The sequence below is a fragment of the Mesoplodon densirostris genome, chromosome 6 (genome assembly GCF_025265405.1).
Source record: "Mesoplodon densirostris isolate mMesDen1 chromosome 6, mMesDen1 primary haplotype, whole genome shotgun sequence".
Classification (NCBI taxonomy): Eukaryota; Metazoa; Chordata; class Mammalia; order Artiodactyla; family Ziphiidae; genus Mesoplodon; species Mesoplodon densirostris.
In genome coordinates, this window is record NC_082666.1 from 122,660,364 (window position 1) to 122,675,227 (window position 14,864).

Sequence of the window (14,864 nt, forward strand, 5' to 3'; positions counted from 1 at the left end):
ATATTGGGTAGTTCTAGAATAGATTAAAGGCAAATAAAGACCATTGGGGGTTGAATAGGTGTGAGCAAATGGAAGGAAGGCTGAATTTATGAAGTTGTCCAAAATTGGCTCAGATGCACTAAACATGTTTTTCCAGCAGAGCTGCATCCATTTCTAATAGAACCCCAACCAAGAAGCCCAAACTGAAGTCTGTATAGAGACTATACTGTGGTGCCAATGAGTCAGCAAGGAGAACCCTGGTCTGGAAAAAAAGTGACATCCTTGTTGGCAATCCAGATAATTCTGGAAACAGCTCCAGGATCACACAGGCTTTCAAGACTTTACTCCATGTTAGCAGTTCCTGCAAGGTTTCTCCCACTAAGAGCTAGCCCCAGAACTTACGAGTGCCTGTCGCAGGCCTGGGGAAATGTGTTGCTTGGAACACAGATGCCCCTACTCTCTGACCCTGCTAAGAATCTAGGTTTCCATTTCTTTGAAGATCAGAAGAGAGATTAGGGCTTTTAACATGCCTCTTCTGCACCCCATCACATTCTTGCCTGGAAACTGTGTCCAATTGAATATATATTTTTTTCAGGTGAGTTTAATGCCATGAAAGGGGAAATCTGCAGCGAGAAGAAAGAATGCGAACTTCCTAAGATTGACGATGAAAGAGTCCAAGAAACAGAGTCACCGTCTTCAAATCCAGTTTCTGAAGTTCTGTGGGGCTTAAATCTCTGTGCTGAACCAGGTAAGCAAAGAGGAGGGAGGGAGGGGCTCTGAAAGGGAGATTCCACAGAGGCCACTTGTTTGGGAAAGTCACATGGCTTTGGCTGTCTTTAAGGTGAGACCCGTCTTTGCCTGGGATGCAAAGCCGGGGACACACTAAAACATGGGAATTCTCTGCACTGCTCAGGGGAGAATGTTGAACGCTAATATAAATTTTAAAAATTATGTATTCACAAAGAGTGAATACCTAAAGGGACATGTAGACTATTTAGAAAGCAGACGGAGCTGGGAATGGATTGATGGATTTGAGTATTTGTGTATGTGCATGGCCTTGCATCGTTGTTTCTGCATCGGGTTGTTCTACATAAGATACATGTTCTTGCCTGTGGGTCAGTAAAATGATGGAAAAAGAGAGGGATGCGGGATGGGGGATAAGAGTCTAGTAAGTAACTGCAGTAATAATCACACACCTTTTAAACTTGTTACTACATGTTTGCATCACTTCCATTTTACATCAGGAAGAGAAATTCCTCTCTCTTCCAAAAAGGTCTTAATTTCTACCTCTACTTACAATAAGTTACACGTTTATTTATTTAAATAATTGTAAAACATTTTAAAATTTTTCCCTTTTTTTGTTTTTTTTGTTTGTTTGTTTTTTAAAGAGATTAAACTATAAGCAAACACACATACAACAACATTTCATCATTCAATTCAGGTTTCATTTTAAGAAAGTCTTCCATGCTGGTACCCTGTTTTGTTCAATTTTTTTTCCTGCATAAACTAAATTGGTATCTGAAAGGCTTCATAGAAAATAGAAACTTTCAACTTTTTTTTCCTACAAAGAAAAACAAATAGTATCCAAAATATTAAGCATGAACCGTTTGCCAATTTTTTTTCTTAAATATTTTACAAACATAGGAAGGTGGTTCTCATAATGTTCATAGCAAAGAATTGCATTTCTGCTCTTAGCACTGACTACGTCAATGACATCTTTTGTCCTTGTTCCCAAGAGGGTCAGTTTGTGTAGTTACCATCAGAGCTACACAAGAAACGTGAGACCAGGTAAGAGGCAGCTCCTTGCAAACCCAGATCTGTCCATCGTGTTCACTTGGGGCACAACTTTCCCCAGAGCCCCTAGTGCTTTCTTCATTATTGGTCCATCAAAGTAAGCAGGTTTGTGCTATAAGAAAGCAGTTCTTCCTCTTCTTTACATTGGGGGCACGACAAGTCCGGTCATGGCTGCAAGGGAAGAGTGGCACAGGCATGAGACTTAGAGATTCTTTACATGAAGGTCTAGAAACCAGAGAGAGGGGCGGGGCCTGGGATGGACAGTCTGGTACCGTCCAGGGCGATGGTGCCCTCAGCTGATATGGGAAACCATTTTCTCCAGGTCTGGTCTAGCAGCCAGCCAATGAGAGGCACCAAAGCCTTATTGAATCACTGAAACATAAACAAAGCTTGTTGAAGTTTTGCTTGGGAGGCCAAAAATTATGTTTTGCTTTACATTAATGGGTTGTATACACGACATGAGAGATGTAAACATGTAAACTAAATTGTAATATATGTCTAATATATTTTTCACTATTAGACTAAAATAATTTCTATATTATATGATTGGAAGAGGAAAATAAATTCCAGGTGCCAAGCCTATTGAGTTACTTACTAGGCATCGTTTATAACAAATCGGACTTTCTATCCATCCTAGCTGAAATTGGATGAGTTGTTTTTTTTTTCCTAACTAGATCATCTTCTTTTGGGGCTCACTGCTGTATGTGATGTCCATTCACTAAGGGATGCTGATCCACTGGAACAAAAGACTTAATTTAGTTCCTAATTTGGGAGTCACCCCAATCTCTACTCTTCACCCCCAATCCAAGCGCAGTGTCCAGCGCCCCTCTGTCAAGAGGATATGGAAAATGCCTGTCTGGGTGGCATCAGGTCCAAGGTTTCCCCTCGATGTGAGAAATAAAGCAGCATCAGCACAATGTGGAAAAATCACACAGCAAAACGCAACCCTCTTCTGGCCTTGGCTTTCGGGTGATGAACCCATCGAATTTTCATATTCTTGGAAACGGGCAGAATAGTTTCCTTGTGTCCACACTTCACACTGCATCTAGAATTTGATCCTTTGAGTTTTATTGTCTAAGCCTCATCTAGAGGGCTTATCAAACATCGTAGGAGCATTTTGCTGAACGGTGTTCACTAACCTGATAAGCAAATGGACAGAATTCTTCCTGCTTCTTCCAGCACCGATCTCTCTCTCCCTCCCTCCTTCCCTCCTCTCTCCCCCACCCCTCCCTCCCCTCTCCCTCTCCTCTTCCCTTCCCTCCCTCTACACCTCTTCTCTCCTTGCCAGCCAGTCTTCTCAGGCAGAATTGTCAGCCATCTATTTCCCTGACCATACAGCCTTTATTGAATGTTTGTGAGATCCAGATTAAGGTCTTACACAGCGAGCAAACCCTTAATTATTTTTGCCTGTATTACTATATATTGAATTGATGTAACTTTTCAATAAAGGCAGTTCAATTCTGGACACTCCCCAATGATTTGGAGATACAGCAACCCTGGTAATTATCCCAGAGTGTAGGAGGTATTTTATTTTATTCTTTTTTTTTTTTTTCCTGGAGGGAGCTGGAAAACGAATCTGGCACACAGCGCATACTATTATCTCGACGATCTATACTCATCAACTGTGAATGCCTGATAAATGAGGTAGAAGGTAGGGAAAATGAACACTGCATGTATAGCTCCCCAGCAGTAGGTTTCGGGCTCACGTTTTCAACGTTAACTTGTCTATTACACTTCAGACTCACCAGCCCCTTCCTTTTCCTGCGTCCTCAGAGTTATCTAAGGAGCTTATTAAAAGGGCAGAGCCGCTCCAAGAACAAGATCCACTGCATGACTGAAGAACAGCAGATTTCATGGATTTTCCTTCTTCCTGATCCCACACCAGGCACTGCGTGGGCTGCACTCTACTCCGTGGTGACCCTGACTTTTTGCTTGTAGAAACCGTAGCCAACAGACAGAAAGCAGCAGTGATCTGGGAGGATCCTTAACTGCACTTTGTCCAATTTCTTTTTACCTTTGACGTTTCATGGGAATGTAATAATCCCTCTTCGGTCCAGGTGGAAAGTTGGTACGGGCGAACGGTGAAGAGAGGACCTATACTACGTCTGTCCCCGGAGAGACAGCGGGCTGTCGGAGCGCAGGCTCTGGGGTCAAAACGTCTGAGTTCACGTCATCAGTCACTGGCTGTGTGGCCCTGGGCAAGCTCCTTAACTAAAAATGGTGATACCAGTATGACCTTCGCCTTTGGGTCACACAAGAGGCTGGAACAAGATAATTCCTATAAGGCACTTGGTTCAGCGTCTTGCACGTGGGATCCAGGCACAGTCAGCGAGTCTTGGAGAGTGTGGGCTGCACAGTCCCTCTGCAGGTGACTAAGACGACCTCACCTTAGAGCAGTTGGAGAGAAGAAACTCCCTCTCAGCCTGTGATCACCCTCCACCTCAGGCCACATTTACACTCTCCCACTGTCCCTAAAGAGATGGAGCGTCCACTCAGCCCCCGTCACCCCAGGATCCCTTCATTCGGTGATTGCAGGCAGTGTATTCAAGGTCAGCGTGGCTCTCTGCGCCAGCGGGACACCTGGTGATGCTGGACCTTGAACTGTGCGTCACCGGTCCCAAATGAGGGAAGAACCAGAGTGAAGGCTTCTGGAAGGCGTCCTTTGTCAGCTCCAGCCTCTCTCTGCCGTACGAAACGTCCTTCACCTCTCCTACTTCTTTGCACACGTTGCTTCTCAACCACCTTGGGATAGAGCGAGCCGTTCTCCTGTTTAACAGGCTAGGAGACTGAGGCTATCCGATGACAGTGACTGGTACAGATGCACTGGTACAGCCTGCAGTGTCTGCTGAAGTCAAGTTCCGTGTTCTCCCCACGGTTGGTAGTCTTTGAGGTTCTCCTCGGAGTTCTCTCCCACTTCTCCGCACACTACTTTGTATTTTCATAGTTCTTGTGTTTCAGTCTCCAGCTCCTAATTTAAGTGTTGCTATCTCCTTCCCCTCCACCGTTTCCTCCTCCATCCCGCCCCCCCATCCTCCTCCTCCTCCTCAAGGGTAAAATCACCAGGGCAATTGGGAGGGAGTTGTAGGATCTCAAAGAGGCTCAGGACTTCTCAGTGATTCTATAGAAATGAACTAGAGGCCAGGACCCGTGTCTGTGTGTAACCAACTCAGTGGTCCCTCCTGCACACACAGTTAAGACTGTGCTGCTCAGACACTCCGTCACTAGTAGTGACGGAAGCTCGCAAGGCCGAGGACCCTAGGGGGGTCTTCTGGCTATTTCAGCTGCCGCTGCCTCCGCCAGGAAACCTTACTGTGGCCACACAGACCGTTCCAGCCCTTTGGGACAACTGCACCCTGACCAGGTGACACCACAGGAGGCCCTTGGGCATGCAGCCACTAGCAGGGTGGAGATTCCAGGCCACGGCTGCCAGTGAAAACTTTGTCCTGGCCTCCCTGAGGGCTGCAAGCTGGACAGGCCCCACAGATGGGTCTCCCTGGACAGCACAGACACGGAAGGGCCTGAGTTAACCAGCTCTGTTCCCCCGGCTCAGCCCCTGCGTGAGAGAGGGGCTGGGGGAGGGGTGGCAAGTGGCAGACAAGTGGCACTTTTCTTCCTCAAAGTGAAGCTGAAAATATTTGCAGGAGTTGATACCTGGAGTGAAGGAAGGGCTGTGCCCCTCCTGTCCTCCTCCTGCACCTGCGCTTGCCCTTTGCCCTTAGTCTTTCTTGGGCCTCTCACTCTGCATTTCCCCAACGAAACCTGTGTGGCCCCCGCCAGGTTTTTTTGTGTTTTTAAAAATTTTTTCTTGGAGCCTAGTTGATTTACAATGCTGTGTTAGTTTCTGCTGTACAGCAGAGTGAATCAGTTATACATATACATATGTTCACTCTTTTTGAGGTTCTTTTCCCATATAGGCCATTACAGAGTATTGAGTAGAGTTCCCTGGGCGATACAGTAGGTCCTTATTTGTTATCTACTGTATATACAGTCGTGTGTATATGTCAATCCCAATCCCCCAATTTATCCCTCCTCCCCTTACCCCCTGGTAACCACAAGTTTGTTTTCTAGAATCTGTAGCTCTATTTCTGTTTTGTAGATAGGTACGAGTTTCTTTGTACCCTTTTTTTAGATTCCACATACAAGCCATATCACACAATATTTGTCTTTCTCTGTCTGACTTACTTCACTCAGTATGACAATCTCTAGGTCCAGCCATGTTGCTGCAACCCTGCCAGGTCTAACGGACATGACTACAACCGTAGTACTTGGAAAGGGGAGTCGTATTGCTGAAGGGGAACATGCAGCAAAAATTCAGCAGTTGTTTTCCTATCCCAGTCTGGAGGTGAAGCCATCGTGGGAAAAGTTCTGAGCATGTCCCCTAATGACAGGCTAGAAACCACTGGTCTCTGTTGGGAGGTGTGGCAGGTGGAGACGCTTAGCTACAGGCTGAGCCTGTTTCTCTCTGGATCTGACATCTGGATAAAAAGCAAATACATATATATATATATATTTTTTTTCCTACAAATAATACAGATGTTTCCAACTATTCCCATGCTGGGCGGCATGTAGACCCAGCTGCTTTGTCTAGTTAGAAGCAAAAGAATTTTTAGGGGCTCTTCTGAGGGCTGGGCTTTCAACTCTTATTTCACAGTTTGTCTGTCAAGTCACTTGACTTCAAGGAGGTACCATCACTCTACTGGTAGAATGTGTCAGGAAACTGATGTACCTCCCAGAGCTGTGCTTGGCCACAACGGGTGAGTGCACCCTCACGGGTGTCCCCAGAGGCTCGGGAACCCCTGTGCAATCATAAAGCCACTAGGCAGATGCCATTCCAGGGACAGCACAGCCCATTCGAGGCTCTGCTGACCTCGGAGGCTTTGATCCACGAGGGGTTAACCAAACCAAACCTCTGCCCTCTTTGGTTTTATCCAACACCGCTTGTCGTGAATGTTTTCATGTCAAGACGCAGGGAGCAGCCTAAAAATAATGTGGGTCGTTAAGCTCCCTGGCGTTCAGCAGTTTCCAATTTGCTCTTTTGCCATCAGCTGCCTCCCATTCACAATGAGATGATTAGATTCTCATGTACTCATCACATTCGTGCTATGTCATGTCATATTATATTTTAGGACATTGCTCAAAAATGGGTTTGACGGGGGATATTAATGTTTGTTCTTAGACCCAGTATGTCTTTTTTTCTTTCTTCCCTACCCCACCCCGATCAGGCACCTGCTATCAATTTGACCAGCATGTAACCAGAATTCTCAGAACTTGCTCGTGGCTCCTGACGGACCTTGTCCATTCGTGCCATGGGACTGGGAATGCACTGCAGATGGCAAGCTGATTCGGTAAGTAGTAGTCACCCCGTGGCATCTGCTGTGGTGGCCAGGCACCTTCTGGGAAATAGTGACATGGCCTTGTGAAAAGCAGAGGTCTGGGGAGTCCGATGCTCCTAGAGGGTATATATGACCCCACCATAGTTAATCTGTGTCCTTGCAGAGTTGTCCGACTTCTCTGTTATTCCCCCATCTCGCTCTTGGATAGAGAACTAGCCCAGCTGTACAAGTCATTTTCGGGTCTTGTGATGAAAACACCAAAGCATCTCCTTGTAGGTAAATGGCTAGAGATACAGAAGGATGCTGAGCTGTTTACTCTTAACTTTGCTGACCCTGTGGCACATGTATCATGCGGATGCCCAGGGTGCTGCTTTGCTTACCTCTGAATCCATTTCCGTTGCCACTGGAGCAAGCAGGTGAAGGGGAGCCTTGGGGCCTGATGACAGGGGCGAAGGCACTCTTCTGTTTGACAGCAGGAAAAACTGAAGAGGAAAATGGGAGGATGGAGGACGTGCTGGAAGATCCAACAGTGGGACTGGATGACATGACTGGAAAGCAAATGCACAATCCTTTTTTAGAAAGAGAAACATCTAGAAGTTACGTTCTGTCTTCAGTACATACAGCCTCTACACACTGATTGAGAAATCACGAATTTATTCCAGGCATTGTTCCTGATTCCAGGGATTCAAAAAGAAGTTGAATGTGACAAGGTCCCTGCCCTGTCCCGTGGGAAGAATAAACAAATAAAAAAACTAATAGGGGGGCTTCCCTGGTGGCGCAGTGGTTGAGAGTCCGCCTGCCGATGCAGGGGACACGGGTTCGTGCCCCGGTCCGGGAAGTTCCCACATGCCGCGGAACGGCTGGGCCCGTGAGCCATGGCCGCTGAGCCTGTGCGTCTGGAGCCTGTGCTCCGCAACGGGAGAGGCCACAACAGTGAGAGGCCCGTGTACCGCAAAAAAACAAACAAACAAAAACTAATAGGGTCATTGTCCTATTGGAGGAGTGTACACAACGCTGAGATACAGCGGGCAGAGTGCTTTTCCGCCTGGAAGAGTCAGGAAAGTGTCAGCAGGAGATGAAATTGTGATAGGTCTTAATCCACGAGTAGAAGCTCGACCAGAGAAGGCTAAGACCAACAACTGAAAAATTATCAAGTCTCCTAAAAAACAGAAACCTCTTTTTTTACCCTAAAAAGTAGTCCTGTCTGGGAGCCGTGTGCTTCCCTGGCAATTCTCAGGGCACCAGAGGTTTGATCTGTAGGGTTGGCATCTTCTCCGAGTGCACCATCTCTATGGGCCACTTCCTCATTAAATGTAAAAGTTTATTAACATTGAAGAGATTACCTCCTTCTTCCTCTACTTTCAGAGCTCCTGGGAAATAAAGCTGCAAGTCAGCCTCCTCGGATGTGATGTGTAGAAAAAAATACCAATATTAACATTAAAGTGACTTAAAGGAAGCCAAAAACTAAGTATTGTGGATTTCCAGGAAAAATAAAGGCAATTTACACAACGAAGGGCCCCATGTCTTAATGTCAGACACTCCACCAAGTCACATCATACAAGAAGAAAATCTTCTCCTAGGTTCAACTTGCTCGAGAAAGGGGTAGACTTGAGTTCACAAGGGTAGAATTGTTCGAGATAGCATTTTATAGTATAAGGTCAAATATCAGGGGCTCATTTTAGCATAATGTCCAGAATTCTGAACTGTCCAAGTCACATGACTTGGTAAAAGAATTACTGGAATGTAATGGCAACGGCCATGACAAAGGCTAAGACTGATTTCTACTTCATATCATCAGTGGTCCAGATACTCCACAAACTAAATCTGAACGTGAGAACATGAGTGCGAGTTATGGTTCAAAGACCAAGTACAAGGTGAATTGAAGGTCCAGTGTTCTGATATCCTGTGGAAGACTCCATCCCCATTTCCCCCCTCTCCATATAAAGATAGACTTTAGGCTGTGTTCACAAATCGTCTATATAAAGCAATCATACAGCATACCTCCAATATGATGTATTTTACAGCTGTACAACAAACCAAAGACTTCAAAAAAAAAAAAGCTTTATCTAAAAACTTCTTATCCTGAAGTGGTCCTGATTTAAAGGGCAGTGCAGAAGGAAGCATCCGAATACATCTCGGTCTTTCCACAAGTAATATGAATCAAAAGAAAAAAATGGTGGCATCAATATATAGAGAATGAATAAACAAGGTCCTACTGTGTAGCACAGGGAACTACATTCAATATCCTGTGATAAACCATAATGGAAAAGAATATGAAAAAGAATGTATATGTATGTATAACTGAGTCACTTTGCTATACAGCAGTAATTAATACAACATTGTAATTCAACTATACATCAATAAAGAAATAGAAAAGAGAAAAAAACTGGAAAGGAGGAAAAATCCTTAAAGAATCTCATGTCATACTTGAAGCTGCAAATGAAGAAGAAATCTGGCTAATTCACTATTGTTATGGGAGAGGATACAGGTTTAAGCACTGAGAATGGATCTTATTCGTAGTTCTAAGTCAATCTCCTCTTCTAGCCTTGGTTTTAGCATCAGTGAAATGGGTGTGTGTGAGCAGGGTGGGTGGGTGAGTCCTCTCCTCTTTCTGTAAGGCACAGAATCAGAGGCCAAAGGAACGCTGAGAATCAGGAGCCCCTGATTCTGACCACCATCCAATCTCTGCCATACTATGTGATCCATGCGAGCACCAAAATGGCACCTTGGTTTCTGAGTCTGCAATAGCAGAATCTCCACTCATACACCATGATAGAGGAGGGTTTTTATAACGTGAATTAGCCACACACACACACACACACACACACACTCAATTCCATGTATATTCAGCATATGACTCACTTTTACAAATACTTCTTTTCTAGTAACAGATCTAAAAGCATGCTCATTAGCATGGCCACCTCTCACTGGGAAAGGAGTCACTTCAGGCTTCACTAAGTGGTGTAAAAGAATTGTTAGAGTTGAATAAGCACAGAGCTGTAACATGCCCATTTAAAATATTTTTAACAGAATTTTTGTAAAATGTCAAATGACATCCACATTTAAAATTTAATGCAGCTATAATCAAAAGCCTAGAGGAAATTTTAATCTGTGTGTGTCAACAAACATAACTTCTATATTTATCTATTTAAAACAACAACACTGTTAGAGCCAGAAAGTTTTGTTAAAAAAAATTTTTTTTAAGGAAGCATTTGTCTTAACAGAGATTAAAACTTATGATAAGCCTACACAAATGAAATCAGTGTTATACTAGCATAGAAATAGGCAGACCAATCCTTGGCGAAAATAGAGTCCAGAAACAGACCTGAGTATACATGAGAATTAGAACTTAATAAAGGTGACATTTCAAATTAGTGGGGAAATAAACACATGGGAACAATACGCTAGCCATTTGGAGACAAAATTTAGAGTGCCGCCTCGTGTTAAACACGAAAGTAAATCTAAGTGGATTAAACAGTTATTTGTAAAAAGCAAAATTATAAAGGAGCTAGTAGAAAAATTAGGAAGTTATATAATTTACCTAATCCTTTCAACCCCAAAACCTAAACAGAACATCATAAGACAAAAATATTTCTGTAACACATACAGAAAAGGCAAATGACAAATTAGGACAAATTAGGAAAAATATCTGTCATAATTATTTAGATATATTCAGATTCTTGGTAGCTAATAAGTTTTTATAAATTAATCAGAGAACATCCCACTAGAAAAATGGGCAAGGGAAGTGAAAAGGAATGTCACAGAAGGAAAAATGAAAAGGACCAAAAGGCCTTTATAGATCTATAAATGGTCAAACCAATTAGGAATCATATGCAAATTAAAACAGTAATGAGATGTTATTTTCCACTTGCCAAATTGATAAAGATTAAGAAAAAATTAAGAGGGCAGGGAAACAGATACTATCCCTTTTCTAAAGGGAGTACTAACCTCTCTGGAGGACTTCAATAATATGTATCAAAGTATTTGAAAATGTGCATATTTTTAACCCAGTAATTTAATTTCTAGAAATTAATCCCAAGGAAATAATCATAAATGTGCAAAAAAAAAAAATCCAAGGGCGTTTTTATAGTCTTGAAAAACTGGGAAATAAGTGAAGTGACCAGCAATAGGGTAAACTATATTAGGTCCATAAAGTGGAACACTATGCAAACATTAAAACTATTATTGGAGAAGAATATTTAATGGCATGGAAAGATACGCCTCCTCAGATGACTAAAGCAGATTGCATAATAACATAGACAATGAGCCCACTTTTATTTTTTAAAAACACAAAGCAGAAGTCTAGAAGGATGTGATACACATCCAAATTTTTAATGATGATATCTGGTTGACAGAATTGTGAAGATTCTTAAATTTCTTTCTCTTACTTGTCTATATTTTCAAAATTTCCTACAATGAACATGTATTACTTTTGATGTAGCAGAAAGCAGCAAAAGCTGTTAAAAGAAACAAACGGAAAATCTCTATTTCTTTGGGAAAAAATAATATCCTGAGCAATAGGCGTAATAGCTTTCCTGGATGTTAATGTGCCTCTTTGATCTAAAGTTTAACTGTCTGTAAACAAGGTTGTCTGTTAACTGTTCTTTCACAAATTCCTGGGAGAAGCTTGTAACTGTAGTTAACTTTGCAATGCAAACGCCACTCCTAATATCTGTTCTCCATTCTTAGGACACAGGTCTGCACTGATGGATTTTACGGAGCCTAGTTTCATAACTGTGACTGAGAATTTTGCCATTTTTCTTCTGCTCTCTTTTTCATTGATCTTATGGCTGAAACCCATTAGCTGTGCCATCAGAGCAGACGCTGTAATTTTCAAAATGTATCTATCCGTAACTGCAAGGCTATACTTTAAAAGTTAACCATGGTTATCTCTGCATAGAAATGAAGTGTGTCATTTTTCTTTTCTTTTTTACATAGGCGTGCTTTTCAATGCGTCTACAGTGAGAATGTTACAATTGTCATAGGATATTTTTTTTTTCCTTTCTGAAGAAAAAGACAATAGAAATACACCAAAATATTAACAAGGTGGTTTTTTAGGATGGGAGTATACTTTCTTTTAAAAACTATTTCCACATGTTCTACCATAATCATTTAACACTCTACGACAGAAAATGTCTTGATATTTACTTTTGAAAACATGAAAATATTGAGGCCTGGGACAGACTCTAAGACTATATAACTGAAGTAGGAATCCCTGAGACCAGGTTGGATTCTGTCTGTATGGATCCTGTTCCAAACTTTGCATATGCTTGGTGGCTATTCTACTTTGGAAGAAGTGGTCCCTTGGGTGTTGCAGGCTTGTTGAGTACATCTTTGGGGACACCAGAGTGTACTGTTTTAGGAAAGTTGATCACACATACTTGAAATTGAAAATTTCTCTGGACACCTCTCTCTGTGGATAGAGGCCAAAGTAAAGGCAAGCACTTCTAGCCCAGAAATCTCTGTGAACATGGGGAGTTAAGGAAAAACCACTTTTCTTCTTCTAAGGATTGATTGGTTTGCACCGTCCCAGCTGGAACTCACCAGGCACACATCCTCCTTTGCATCGAGCCATTGCATTTGTTGGCACTAAGGGGTCTGTCAGCATTTCATTATAACCTCCTATTGTCAGGGGTTTAGAATTCAGCCATAAAAACTTGCACTGAGCTGGAACTTGGCACATACTGCTACCGCCAGGAAGTGAAGTTTGTATGTGAAATTGAAAAAACATCTGTTTGGCCATTTTTGAAGTGGTGTGAGAGCAAAAACAGTAAAGATGCAGGTTTTTGATACTCTGCGTTGGCCGTCATGCAAGTCAACTTGACTGAGAGGTTTGACTTTATTTCTTTTTAACGTCTCTGGCAAGTGATTGCTCCATGGCATGGCCCAGCCACATCAGACTAGTTTAGAAAATAAAATGAAAAATCAGAGAAGGGTGTTTTCAGACACAAGCAACTGAACTGATGAAATGGTATCCCCCTGAGCTTTTTAATTTTTTTTATTTAAAACAATTTTTTTTTGTATTTCCCAGAGAATTTGAGACTTAGCTGGGTAGAAATACAGGTCACGTGCTATTGTAATGAACTCCATAGGGTATTCAGTATTTTTGCAGTAGGGGATTTTATTGTAATGAATGCACTGTTTGGAATTCCATTCCCAGTCTGCAATTCCTTCAGACCATTCCTCAGAAAAGGAAGGTGAAAGGGGTCTCAGAGACCCAGTAGGAAACAAGAGGACATTCTCTGCTGTGTTTCCCACTCCCTCTGGGCAGGGCACTTTCCTCTTTCTATTTTGTGTATGCTCTCTCTTGTTTTAATGGGTGACTTGAAGACAGGGTGTTACTATTTTTCTTGTGGCAGTGGGACTGACTGATCAAGAAAGGATAGTGGAAGGAAGTTGTCACTTGCTGGAGTGGGAAGGGTCCCTTTCTACCGAATGAATTATCTAGCAAGTAACATCAAGCCATCCACACCAGATGGGCAATTTCATTCATCCATTCACTCTCTCTCTGTCTCTCTCTTTCTCTCTGTCTCTCCACCCACACCCCACCCACTCCTTCCTGTCTTTTTTTTCCTCTCTCCCTCACCCATCACCACACTAAGCACCATATTGTTATATTAACCATGTTTGATCTACAAAAATGAGAATTTCACATGGTTCAACCATGTTTATATGATTGAACATATGAAATTATACATTTTGGAAATAAAAAGAGGTGGTTTCATACGGCTCAGCCTAATAATGTGTTATAAAGACATGAAATATTTTTAATATTATTGAATAATTTAAAAACATGATATCCTGAATCTGATGACATATGATCTAGCCACATTTTTACTGTTTATTGGCAATGAACCCTTGAGTAAGTCATTTAATAACCCTTCATATCTTAGAAGGGAAAATGATGAGGATACTAGTATAATAAATTATATTAATAAATATATAAACATGTAAATTATATACATAATAAGTTATTATGATGATTATATCCATATTATATGGTTGTGAGGATCTGATTGGACTCTATGTGTGAACATGCTTTTTAAGCTGTAAGGTGGAACGTGACTGTAAATTACTCTTACTGTTGTGACCTTTATCATGTGACATTATTTATGCAATGGCTCTTTTGCCCTTGTGTCACTTGCAGGGGCTATTGAAGATGTGGTCCCTTCTGCACGTAGGGTACCCTCTCCCCAAGGTTGCATGGGAGAAACCTCTCCAAGGTCTCAGCCACAGAAAAATCAGGTTTCTCTTGAGCGGCTGCTACTACTACTACAACTATTGCTACTACTAATAATGTGTGGACATAAAATTTTATAACAAATAGCGCTTGTCTCTTTGCTTTACCATCTTGTAAGCTTCCGAACCAAAGTAATGACTCCCTTCAGTAGACCAAACGGCATCCATACTAACCCTTGGATTCATCTAATTTTCTGATACATGTTTTTTTCTTTTATCTGTTTCTTATAGTTTCTATTTTACACTTTCATACTGCCCATCTGACTATTAATATTCCCCCAGAACATTTTTGGAACAAGAGAAGGTAAAAACAAGTAAGTAAGTAAATAAATAAATAAATGAAGCAAGCAACAGTTTGTTTTCCTCAGTCCCTCTGATCTCATTGATCTAATTGGCCATCTGACAGGACACCATGAAGAACTCATGTCTTTGCAGCAATGAGATTTTAGTTGTCCTGGGAGAACCAACCTCTGCTGCTTAGCTACTATATCTTCACCGCACTTAGTAGAGTGTTGAGTG

At 42.1% G+C, this 14,864-nt stretch overlaps 1 protein-coding gene across 6 annotated transcripts in view; it reads right to left on the bottom strand.

Moving 5' to 3' along the window:
- Positions 1 to 1,912: 1,912 nt before the first annotated feature.
- The window catches only part of EBF2 (EBF transcription factor 2), a 191,325-nt gene continuing 178,373 nt past the window's right edge, over positions 1,913 to 14,864 (bottom strand). For 5 of the 6 annotated variants that reach the window (XM_060101384.1, XM_060101387.1, XM_060101383.1 and 2 more), the window contains 2 exons: positions 7,487 to 7,654; positions 1,913 to 1,944 (listed from right to left, as the gene is read on the bottom strand). In XM_060101384.1, the coding sequence (XP_059957367.1) occupies positions 1,913 to 1,944; positions 7,487 to 7,654 (200 nt within the window). The remainder of the gene's footprint in view (positions 1,945 to 7,486; positions 7,655 to 14,864) is intronic. The other variant, XM_060101385.1, reaches the window with a different exon arrangement.